General features: G+C 55.6%; 2 protein-coding genes across 2 annotated transcripts; both read right to left on the bottom strand.

Moving 5' to 3' along the window:
* Positions 1–718: 718 nt before the first annotated feature.
* On the bottom strand, positions 719–2,436 carry LOC124966392 (free fatty acid receptor 3-like). Its single transcript, XM_047527616.1, has 2 exons — positions 2,321–2,436; positions 719–2,120 (listed from the first exon to the last, which is right to left on the bottom strand). Exon 2 carries the CDS (start codon positions 2,107–2,109, stop codon positions 1,135–1,137), a length of 975 nt encoding a protein of 324 aa, XP_047383572.1. The 5' UTR covers positions 2,110–2,120; positions 2,321–2,436; the 3' UTR covers positions 719–1,134.
* A 3,337-nt stretch (positions 2,437–5,773) lies between these two features.
* Positions 5,774–6,676, bottom strand: Ffar1 (free fatty acid receptor 1). Its single transcript, XM_047527628.1, has one exon. It carries the CDS (start codon positions 6,674–6,676, stop codon positions 5,774–5,776), a length of 903 nt encoding a protein of 300 aa, XP_047383584.1.
* Between the last annotated feature and the right edge of the window lie 4,405 nt (positions 6,677–11,081).

The raw sequence follows: 11,081 nt of genomic DNA, 5'->3' as shown, positions 1-11,081 counted from the left end.
AGTCACAATCTGAGGTCAACTGAGTGAAGGACCTTAATTTTTTTCGCAAGTGTTTTCTTGCCTGGGAAGAGCATGTACCTACACAGAGTCGATCTGCTTCGCCTCTGGTTCTGTCTCCTGCTGGCCTATTTACTTTTGTCCTGTTTATCCTGCGTCCCTGGGCTCCAGAAGCTTCCCTGAGCCAGGTCACCAAAGATCGATCTACAGCTGAAGGAAGGACAGCAGAGCGGGTTGGGGCTTAGGTTTTGGAATCACAAAATCCAATTTCCAGCCCTCCTTCAGTCATGCACTCGCTCTGAGATCTCCGGGGAAGACTTCGCCTCCCTGGGCCCACTCCCCAGCCTGTAAAATGGTGACAATGACGTACCTACCACCTGGCTATTGAGAGGATGGGAGGAGGTAATGGATCAGGTCAACTCCTAAAGCAGGGTCACTATTATTTTTCTTTCCCTAACCCGGAGCCTCTGCCAGAGACACCCTGTTGCTTAGTTCTTTTCCTGCAGTCTGGGTGTCGATGCTTCCATTCACCACAGACACCGTGTGGGAAAAAGGAGAGAAAAGGAAAGACCATTCTCTTTTGCTTGCTACCAAATTTATTTGGGTAATTTTTCTCTGTCATTGTTCATAAATGTCCCTGAAGATCTGCATTCACTGAGCACTGGGAACTTTCTAGTACTGCCCAAGTGAGGGCTGGCCGCTCCCCTCCCTGGGGCCCAGGCTCCTCCATTTGCGACCTGACAGGCAGGAGCAACTCTGAGGAGTGAAGTCCCCCCTCTCCCACCTCCTGTCACTGAGCTACCCTCTCTGACCCTGGGTACTGCTCCTGACTCCTCCTTTTCCCTCAGAAAAACACAGGAATTGGCCTGTTGCTGTCAGGGCCGGAAGTCGGGGGAGGTCATTTTCTTCCAGAGACGTCTCTGCTCCTGACAACTTCCCAGAGTCAAATCCAGAGCGTGTGGGAGAACAGGAAGAGGCAAACTCCAGAGTCGCTCCCTGAGCACCTCCCTAAGTGGGGGCTGGCCTCCAAGCCCATCGGGCCTCAGCCGGTCACTGCATGGCCCTGCCCGGGGGACATGGATCTGCTACCCCTCCCTGTCCCACACCATCAGCCCAGACCTCCGGGCTGCCTGCTCTCTAGGTGGGACAGTCCCCGGCCTGCCCGTCTCCTCCATCCTTTACCTTCGGTTCCACACTGACCTCCACCCTCCAGGGGCTCCAGCCCCCGGTCAGCCTCCCCAGCAGCTCCTGGAAATCTGCTTGGAACCTAGATGATGAGAAGTAGCAGACCAGGGGGTCCACGCAGGAGTTCAGGGTGCTGAGCAGCAGCACACAGCTCCTCCATCTCGGGCTCTGACCCTGGACGTAGCCCACCACGTGGGACACGTTGTAGGGCCCGAAGCAGACCAGGAAGTTGAGCAGCGTGGCCACCACAAGCCCCACTACTCTCCTGCGCCTGCGCCGGCTGGCTCCCCTGCTGAGGATCCACACGAGGCGGCTGTAGCAGTAACTGGTGATGAGCAGGGGCACCCCAAAGAGGACCACGGCCATCTCCAGCCGGACGGGCAGGACGATGGCTAGCTGGTCCTCCCGGAATTCCAGGTAGCAGGTCCCGTTGGAACCCTGGCTGTGGGAGACGTTTCCAGAGAATTCAGTCACGTAGACCACACTGCAGTGAGCAGCTGCCAGGAGCCAGCAGGTGCCGCTGACCAGCCCGGCCTGGCCCAGCCGCGGCCGGGTCTTGTACCACATTGGGTAGGCCACACTCAGGAAGCGCTCAGCGCTCACGGCTGCCAGGAAGAGGGACGTGAGATAGACGGTGGTGAAGAAGAGGAACCCGGACACAGGGCAGAGGACGGAGGGCAGGGGCCAGTGCATGCCACTGGCCGCCTCCGCCATGCGGAACGGCAGGAAGAGCAGCAGGAGCAGGTCCGAGAGGGTCACGTTGAGCAGGAGAACGTCCACAGCCACCGGGCGGCGCCGCAGCTTGCCCACGAAGATGACCAGGGCCACCAGGTTGAGCGGGAGCCCCACCAGGAAGGCCAAGAGGTACACAGAGAAGTACAGCCAGTGATTTCCAGGGAAGAAAAACTGGTCTGAGCTGGTCCCCATGGTCACAGCCACTAGGGAGAGAGGGAGAGATGAACGTAGTAGTCTGGGTGGGGGTCTCTCTGTCCCCTGCCAGGAGCACCACCCATCAACCAGCCCAGCCCCACCCCAGCAGTCCCCACAGCCTTTCCCGAGCCAGCCGCCTGCCTTCGTGGACCTGCCCTGCCTCCGTCCGTCCCCCAGCACAGAGAGCACCCGGTGTTCCTGCGCTCACCTGCTTCCTCCAAGATGCGAGCGTCTGCTGCCCGCCACCTAGCTCTCCTCTCCAGGACAAGAGCGCTGAGCTCTTTATCTGGCAGAAATGATAAAGACCTGGCAGTGCCCGTGACGTCACTCACTGGGGAACAGAAGCACAAAAGAATCCTTGAGCCCTGTTCCCAGGGCCGTGTCAGTATGCAAAAACGAAGAGCAAATTCCAGGGCGGGATGTCCCAGCCCGGCCCAGGCCGACTCTGCCTTCCTCTCTCCGCTTCTCCACTTGAATTTGGTCTGCTTTCTCTGAGAATGGCACTTATCCAGCTTGCCTTCTAAGGGCAGGAAGAGTGATGTGGAGGGCTGGACTCTGGAGCTGGCTCTGTGGCTTGCCAACTTGGTGATTTGGGGCAAGTGTCCCCTTCCTGTGTCCCCTTTTCTCATCTATGAAACAGTGTTACAGATGAAAACATTAATACAGGTCAGGTACCTGGAATGGAGCCTGGTGCTGTCCCTGCCGTCGTCCCTGTCATGGCTCAGGCTTGTCTCTGGTAGGTGGTGATGATGATGATGATGACGATGGTGATGGCGGCGGCGGCGGCAGAGGCTGTCATGATGCTAATGGCTTCATCCTAGCGGGCACGAGATCCATTGCAGGCACTCTGTTCCTTAGGGTATCACTGTTTTATTTCACTGTGTGAAATCCTTTCTGCTCCAGGCCATAGACCTCATTAAGTATGACCACCAGAGAACCCGAGTTCTCTCTGACTTCAGAGATAATGTGTTTATTCACTCAGATATGGACCGGTCACCACGTGATGTCACTTCACACCCCTTAGACTGACCGTCGGCCAACAGTCAGACGATTCCCAGCTTTGAGGAGGACAGAGGAGAAACCGAGGCTCTCATTCATCGCTGGTGCAGTTCCTTTGGAAAGCAATTTGGCAGTTTCTTAAAAAGTCACCCTGAAGCCCAAGAATTCCCACCGTAGATATTTACTTAAGAGAAATGGAGACGTGTGTGCACAAAGACTTGCTCCTGACTGTTTCTACAGCTCTGGGGACAAAGAACGGACACGTCACCTGGCTGCCCATCAACCCACGAATGAATACACAAACGGGACACATCTGCACCATAGTTGTTCTCTGTGGCAACGATGAGGAATAAACTAACTGAACAAGGGTGAACCCCAAAACCATCATGGCCGGTGCATCGGCCGGCCTGAGAGACCACACCACGTGTGATTCCATTGATAGGAAACGTCTGGAAGAGGCAATTTTTTAGAGACAGAAAGTAGATGAGCAGTTGCCAGAGGGCTGAGGGAGGAAAGGATTAATTGTAAATGAGCACGAGGGAACTTACCGGGGTGGGGGAAATCTAAAACTAGAGCAGAGCACTTGGAACTCAATTTACTGAAGATCATTGCCTTGGAGACTTAGCATGGGTGCCTTGTATGTGCAAAGGACATCTCAGGTTGTTAAAGGTACAGCAGTGAAGGAAGCAAAGGCTTTTCCCTGGTTGTGCTTACATCTGGTGGGGAGGACAGGAGAGGGGGACGTTGAATGAAAACATCAATACGGAAGAGGTAAAGACGGGGCTGGGGAGAGGGAAGGGGAAGGAGAGGTACTGGGATCTGAACGAGTTACATTCCATGCTTGTATAATCATGTCAAATGGATTCTACTGCTGTGGCTAACTAAAAAGCACCAATTAAAAAAAAAAATTAAAAGATGCAGAGAGACTCAGAGAACATGGCTGGTATACAACTCAACCTCCTGGGAAAACTGGTACAAAGTTTAGGGCTCAAGGTGGGCAGAGGAGACTGGGGCGAATCACGTAGGGCCCCACAGGACCAGGGAGGACCCGCACCTCCCCCACGTGGGAAGCACAAGCTGCTGTGCCGTGGCCCAGCCACTAGCAGGCGCTCCCGAGCAGCGAGGCTGGAGGCAGTCTTGGCACCGTGCGGTGGGCAGCGGGTACTCAAATTCTTCGGTGTCCCCACTGCTCAGGGAACAAGCTTATTTCTATCTTCTGCAGAAAGTTTTTTAAACCTCTCCAGTCTGTTTCCATATTTATATTCTAGAGTTTTCTTTGGAAAGCTCTTAGGAGCATTCATTCATTCATTCATTTAGCAGATGTCTGTGGAGTGCCTGCAACGTGTCTGTCCCTCTTCTAGACACCTGCAGACATTTAAGTGTGCCAAGATCATTTGTGTAGTCCAGTGTGTACATGCCCGTCCCGTAGCCCCACCTGGCTCCCTGGTACATCGGTGGCATCATTGTCATTAGAGGAACCAGTTTGATTCCCACACCTCCCCTCATGAGAGCAGATGCCAGGTCTCCTCCATGGCTACTTTTCTCTGTCCTCTCCCTGGTGGACTGGGATGCCCCTTCACCTTCCCAAATGGATCACCAATACAGGTGTTACCCTGACACCCCAGGTTCTCCCCCTGACCTTGCGGGGAGCCTGCTTGGGAAGATGGCATCCGACTCACCCCTCTTCCTTACTGTAGAGCCTTGGGCAAGTTTCTTAACCCCAGTGAAGATGTGCTACACCTGGCCCCAGGACTGTGGCTAACTCACTGGAGTCTTTTGAGCAAATGAGGACAAGGTACCTTTTTACCAAGGGGTGCTGCTGGAGGAGTGGGTGACGTCTTTGTTCAAGTTAAAATGAGGCACTTCTTCCCTTGATTGGAAGCAAGGCAGGCACATGGCTTAGTGAGCCCTGTCCCCTCTGCCTGACACCCCTGTGCAGTGAACAACCTGTCCATCTGTGCTGCAGCCGCCTGGCTAAATCCAAGTGTTGTGTGGTCTGGTGGGGTGGCATATACCTTAGTCCCAGCTTCTTAGGAGGCTGAGACTGGAGGATTGGTTGAGCACCAGAGTTCAAGGATGGAGTTCAAGTCCAGCCTGGGCAACAGAGCAAGACCGTGCCTCTTAAAAAATAAAGAGAGGGTTGTTTGAGGACAGAACGAGACCACACTCATTATGAAGCGCTCGGCGTGGTGCCTGACATGTTTTGCAAGTGGCCCGCCTCATGCCAGCGTCGTTCTGGGCCAGCTTCCCATTCGCAGCTCAAATGCTGCCCCCTGGTGAGTTTGAAATGGTATGGCAGCCTCATTATCTTGGTTCCTGCCTCCAAAAGGTTCTTTCCTCATAAATGACGTCAGGGTAGCATCCCACGATGGCGTTCCTCCAGATTAGAAGCCAGAGTTCATCCTCCTAGTAGGCAGGAAGGACGTGAGGGCTGAGACAGAGGCAGAAGGCGAGCTGACCTGTGTTGCCCCAGCCCCCGGCCTCCACGCCTCTCTCTGGACAAGGGTGAGGTCCTCTCCAGGCTGAGGTCTTCCCACCGGCGGCTTTGGGGAATGACTCTGGGCCAGGCCGCCCTGCAGTTCTGATGGAGCAGCCCCTGCATGGGGCCTGGAGAAGCAACCGGACCCTCCTGCCTCCTGCCCCTTGCTCCCAGCAGTGGCTGCTACTTCTGGAATGTTCCTCCTTGCGTTCTCGCCACACATACTGTTCCCCGGCCGGGACCTGCTCCCAAGTAGCCAGTCACCAGCGGGTTGAGCACCACACTCCAGGCCCCCGTGATGAGCCCCAGCTTCCGCCACTGGCCTCCCATGTTGGGGTGCAGGAAGCCAGCCACGTTGGAGGCGTTGTAGGGTCCCAGGCAGAGCAGCAGCGTGAGCAGGGCCCCACCGGCCACCCAGGCTGCCCTTACCTTCCGTCTGTGGCTCAGGCCTGAGTGGGCCAGTGCCCGGAGGCAGCCCACGTAGGAGAAAGCCGTGATGATCAGGGGCACGAAGAAGAGAAGGAGAGAGAGGCTGAGGCGGGCAGGGCCGGCAGACGCTGGGTCCCAGGCCTCCAGGCAGACCGGGGAGCCATTGACCACTGTGTTGATGCCCAGGGAACTGGTGGTATTGTCCAGCCAGCCTCCCGGAGCCTCCAACCCAAAGACCAGCCCCAGATGACAGAGGACGAGGGCCCATATCAGCACGCATACACCCCAGGAGTAGCGTGGCCTCCGGATGGCTTGATAGCCCAGGGGGAAGGCTGCTCCTAGGTAACGGCCAGCGCTCAGAGCAGCCAGGAAGCCCCCGCCTGCATAGAGAGGAGCGAAGTGGACCAGGGCAAAGGCAGGGCAGAGCTGGACCGGCAGAGGCCAAGCCCCCGAGGCCAGGGCCTCCACCGCCTTCAGGGGCAGAGAGATGGCCAGCAGAAGGTCAGAGCAGCCCAGGTGGAGGGCATAGACCAGGCTGGGAGTGAGGCGGCGGCGTGCATGGGAAGCCGCACTTCGGATGGCCAGGACATTGAGCGGGAAGCCCAGGGCGAAGGCAGCCACGTAGAGGGCGAAGGAGAGCTGCGGAGGCAGGTTCATGGGGCCGGGCGCTGGCCTCTGCCACTCCTGCTCTCCACTGGGTCCCTGTCTTCAGATCGTGACCAGAGAGGAGGCGCTTGCGGGAGAAGAAGCGTTTGGCAAATACTGAGGAGAAGCCCACGCTGGCTTCAGCGCTGCCCGCAGGTGAGACGGAGAGGAAACCAAGGCCTGTTGAAGAAGGTGGCGGCCAGGTAGCTGTGCAGCCAGGATCAACAGCAAGGACCCCAGCCCTCCGTCTTCAGCTGTCTTTGCACCATGTCACCCTTTACAGTGAAGAGGGCAATCGTGGGGTGATGGGAAAACAGGCAGGCGGGCAGTCACCAAGGATGGGCGGTCTCAGCTCCCTGGGACTCTGGGGAGAGAAGGGGTTCGGAGAGTTCAGAGTGGCCTCCTTGGGAGTGGGTTAGACTCCTGAGCCCACTGCCTGCCCCCATCCCCTGGCCAGAGGAGCGGCTCCCTGCCAGTAGGAAGCCCACAGGGCCAGTGTGGAAGTGGGGGAGGACCCTGGGTCCAGAGGAGAAGTCAGGGTTTGGATAAGAGCTACAGGGAGCAGAGGGGCAGGCAACGGAGGTCCCCAGCGGGAGCCAGATCCCATCCATGTCATGGGGGATGAACTGAGCAGACCTCAGGAGGCAACCCGGGCAGGGGACCTGGGGGGTCATTGCTAAGAAGAGGAGCCACAGAAAGAGGGACTCACCTCTTGGTGCTGCCAGATGTCTCTGAGGCTCAGGAGTCCCCTCACTGGGCTGCCGGAGGATGCCCAGGATGGGCAGTGAGCTGGAAGAGAGAAGGGCGGGGTGGCAGGGCCATTAGCCTGAGGCACTAGCAGGCTGGGTGAGCAGCTAATGGGGCATCCCGGGCTGGAACTAGGTTGGACTGCCAGAGGTGAGGAGATAAGAAGGGAGTGAGGACGGGAATGGGTTTTTTTCTGAGTAAGACCTGTGTAGCCAGGATCTTGAAGAGATCGTGCGGGACCGGCGGAGCACAGCTTTGTACCTTTCACCTACCCACCGACCTCTCGACTGGGAGGACATTCGGGCAGGCCCATGCCCTATTGGCTCATTCTGAGATCACAAGAAGTGCCCCAGTGACTTTAGCCACAAACCCATAGTGTGCATCCAGTCATGTGTGGAATGTCAAAAGAATCATTCCAGCCAGGCAAGACAGCTCGGGAGGCTGAGGCAGGAGGATCGCGAGTTCAAAGCCAGTCTTGGCAAAAGCGAGGCGCTAAGCAACTCAGTGAGACCCTGTCTCTAAATAAATACAAAATAGGGCTGGTGATGTGGCTCAGTGACTTAGCACCTCTGAGTTCAATCCCCAGTACCCACCCCCAAAAAGAGTCATTCCAAGGGAGAGATTACACTGGCTGTGGGTTGCTCTTTCCAAGAGAGAGCTCTTCTCTCCTCCTCTCCTTTACTCCCTAGCTCCATGACAGCAGTTTCTGACCTTCTCAGTGTTGGAAAAGAGAGAGGAGACAAGCTGAGTCTCGTGTGGTTGGCATTGCAGTAACTGGGCTGTGGTCACTGCTCAGCCTCTCTGGACCACAAAGATGTCCAGGCCCATCCCTCCCTGGCGTGCTTGGTTAGGGACCTTGAGCAGTGCTCACTGGGGACAGGAGGTGCCTCCAGCAGGAGTTGCTTAGCTTGCTTCTCTCAAGCCTGGGAAAACGTCTGGCCATTTACCTCCCCATAGAGGTCATCTTGCCCTTCTAGAAAGATCTCCTAAGCAAGACTTAAAATGGCTCCAGTCTGGCTCTCTCTCAAATGTGGTCCGCATCTGGTCAGTGAAAAAGAAAGCTCTCAGTCTCTCCGAGTCTCTCGCCATGCCTACACCTGTCCGTCTGTCCCTGTCTGCTGCCTCAACCTCTCAGCTTCAGTTTTCTTAGGGTGTGTGTGAGCCACCAGGCCACCTTCATTATTCTGAGGGACCCACAGTGAGCTCCTCTCACCAGGCTGCAGGAGGGGGCGGCGTGGATTCTCAGCACATCAACTACTCCCTCCAAAGAAATCACCCAACTTCCTTTTCAGACTTGGGTTCTTGCTCGTCCGTGGTTAGGTGCCTCACTCTGGCTGGAGAGGAACTTGCCACCGATGGTTTAGTGTCTTGTATTTGGCAAATACTGAGAAATTGGCAGAACCGAGAAAAGAATCAGTGCCGTTTTGACTCCGGGGACAACTCTTTAGGAGAAGAGCAGAGCTCTAGGGTAGGCGGGTCTTCCAGATCCCTGCTTAACCCCCCCTCCCCCCGGCGGCTGGGCCTCTGCCTTCCTTGACCCACCATCCAAACCCCCCCACCCCTCCTCTGCATCCATCAGTCGTGGTGTAAATTCTGAGCATCCGTGACTCTGTGACACCATGTGTGCTGGCTCCTCTGCTAGAAGGCTGGCCTCATGGAGGCAAAGGTTCTGGCCTGCTTTGTGCACCGCGTGGCACACCACAGGGGCTCTGGGCACTGGGAGGACGGCGGTCCGGGGCTGGCGGGGAGGGCTGCGTGTGTCTGGAGTCGCCGGCCGCCTGCTCTTCACGCCTCAACAATACCTGTTGACAGTCCCATCTCGTGGTCAATGGGTCATGAAGTAGGTTTATGTCAGCAGCTGGGCTCGGGGACAGGAAGGGAAGGCTCCTGATGGTTGCCAGGGAGCCTGAGCCAGGGTTCATCAGGCCCAGGGCTGCCTTCAACTCCTTCCAGGTGACTCTGCCCTGAAAAACTTTGGGAACCCTAGACGAGACTGAAAAGCCCCAAGACTGGGAGTAAATCGCTTCTGCACCCCAAAAACCATCTCTATGCTGGTGCTCAGTGAATGTCTGCTGTGTGCATGAATGAATGACCAAATGATGCTGGACCTAATTTGGGGGCACAGAAACCCCTAAACCCTCCTTCTTTCATTTAAACAGTTTTCAAAGTCCCACTTTCCTCCAAAGAAGTTAATGATGCTCACAAGAATTCAAACTGGGGACAAAGTGGGCTTATGGTGGGGTGTGGGGATCAACACCTTGCTCTGCCTTAGCCTAAGAATTCCCATTCCAGCCCTGAGTGGAGAAGGGAAGGGGGACGGGAAAGGAGGGTGGGACCTACTATGTGCCAGGAACTCTATGTCCATCACCTCGGTGAGTGGTTCGCCACCTGTTCCCGCCTTCTGAGCGGAATGGAACTTAGTCCTTTGGCTGAGCAGGTAAACAGGTGAGGAGATCTCAGCCTGAGAAGTGTCAAGGGGCCTTGGGACACCTGACTGGGAAGCACTGACTCTGTGAACGTAATGGGGAACTGGTGGGGTGACAGTGAAGGACAGGAGAAAAAGTGAGGTTACTCCTGGCAGCTGGCCTCTGAGAGTTCAGCAGCTGTGGGTTGTGAAAGAACTTGGTAGATCCCCTTCTTAGAATAGCTGTGATTAACGAATTGGCTTCCCCCACTTTTTCTCCTTTTTAATATTCTTCTAGAAATACAAACAAAAACGAGGTGCCGTGATGCATGCCTGTGCCTCCGGAAGCTGAGGCAGGAGGTTGGCGGGTTCAAAACCAGCCTCAGCAACAGCGAGACACTAAGCAACTCAGTGAGACCCTGTCTTTAAATACATTACCAAAAGGGGTTGGGGGTGTGGCTCAGTGGTAAAGCGTACCCGGGCTCAATCACCAGTATGAAAGAAAGAAAGAAAGAAAGAAAGAAAGAAAGAAAGAAAGAAAGAAAGAAAGAAAGAAAGAAAGAAAGAAAGAAAGGAGGGAGGGAGGGAGGGAGGGAGGGAGGGAGGGAGGGAGGGAGGGAGGGAGGAAGGAAAGAAAGAAAGAAAGAAAGAAAGAGAAAGAAAGAAAGAAAGAAAGAAAAGAAAGAAAGAAAGAAAGAAAGAAAGAAAGAAGAAAGAAAGAAAGAAAAATAAAAGATGGGATTTGGTTTATGAAGGACTTCTGGCCTCTCTGCTTGGCCTCCTATAATGTGACTCCAGCATACTTGAGGTTAGACTTCACTTCCTGTCAGGAGCCAGCTGCATGGTACAGTGGCATCCCCATTTCACAGATGCAGAAACTGAGCTGCAGGCAGGCTGGTGAACTCTGCCCAAGATCACTCAGCTGGTGAAGCAGGAGAATTAAGAGTCAAACTCAAACTTGCCCAGCCATGAAGCCGGTGGATCTGCTGATGGTGAGATGACTGTGACTCTTCCTTCCCCCACACCCGCGATGCCATCCCCAGGTCCCATCCCCACTCTGACAACATGGAAGGGCAAGAGCTCACTGGTTCCTGGAAGTGGCCTCTGCCATTTTTATTGCGCAGCTCTTTGTACATTGTCTTTGTTCACATCAGTGCATCTGCGAAGTCCAAAGACCCCCAGGGCAGGGGCTGCTGCTACCTGATCCTCCATGGAAGCCTTGGCTGACTTGTAGACGGGTTTCTGGAGGAGAAGGCAGCTGGGGAC

Source organism: Sciurus carolinensis, chromosome 16, assembly GCF_902686445.1.
Source record: "Sciurus carolinensis chromosome 16, mSciCar1.2, whole genome shotgun sequence".
NCBI classification, from domain to species: Eukaryota; Metazoa; Chordata; class Mammalia; order Rodentia; family Sciuridae; genus Sciurus; species Sciurus carolinensis.
Note: the sequence above shows the minus strand (reverse complement) of the source record. Positions and strands in the feature narration are given on the sequence as shown.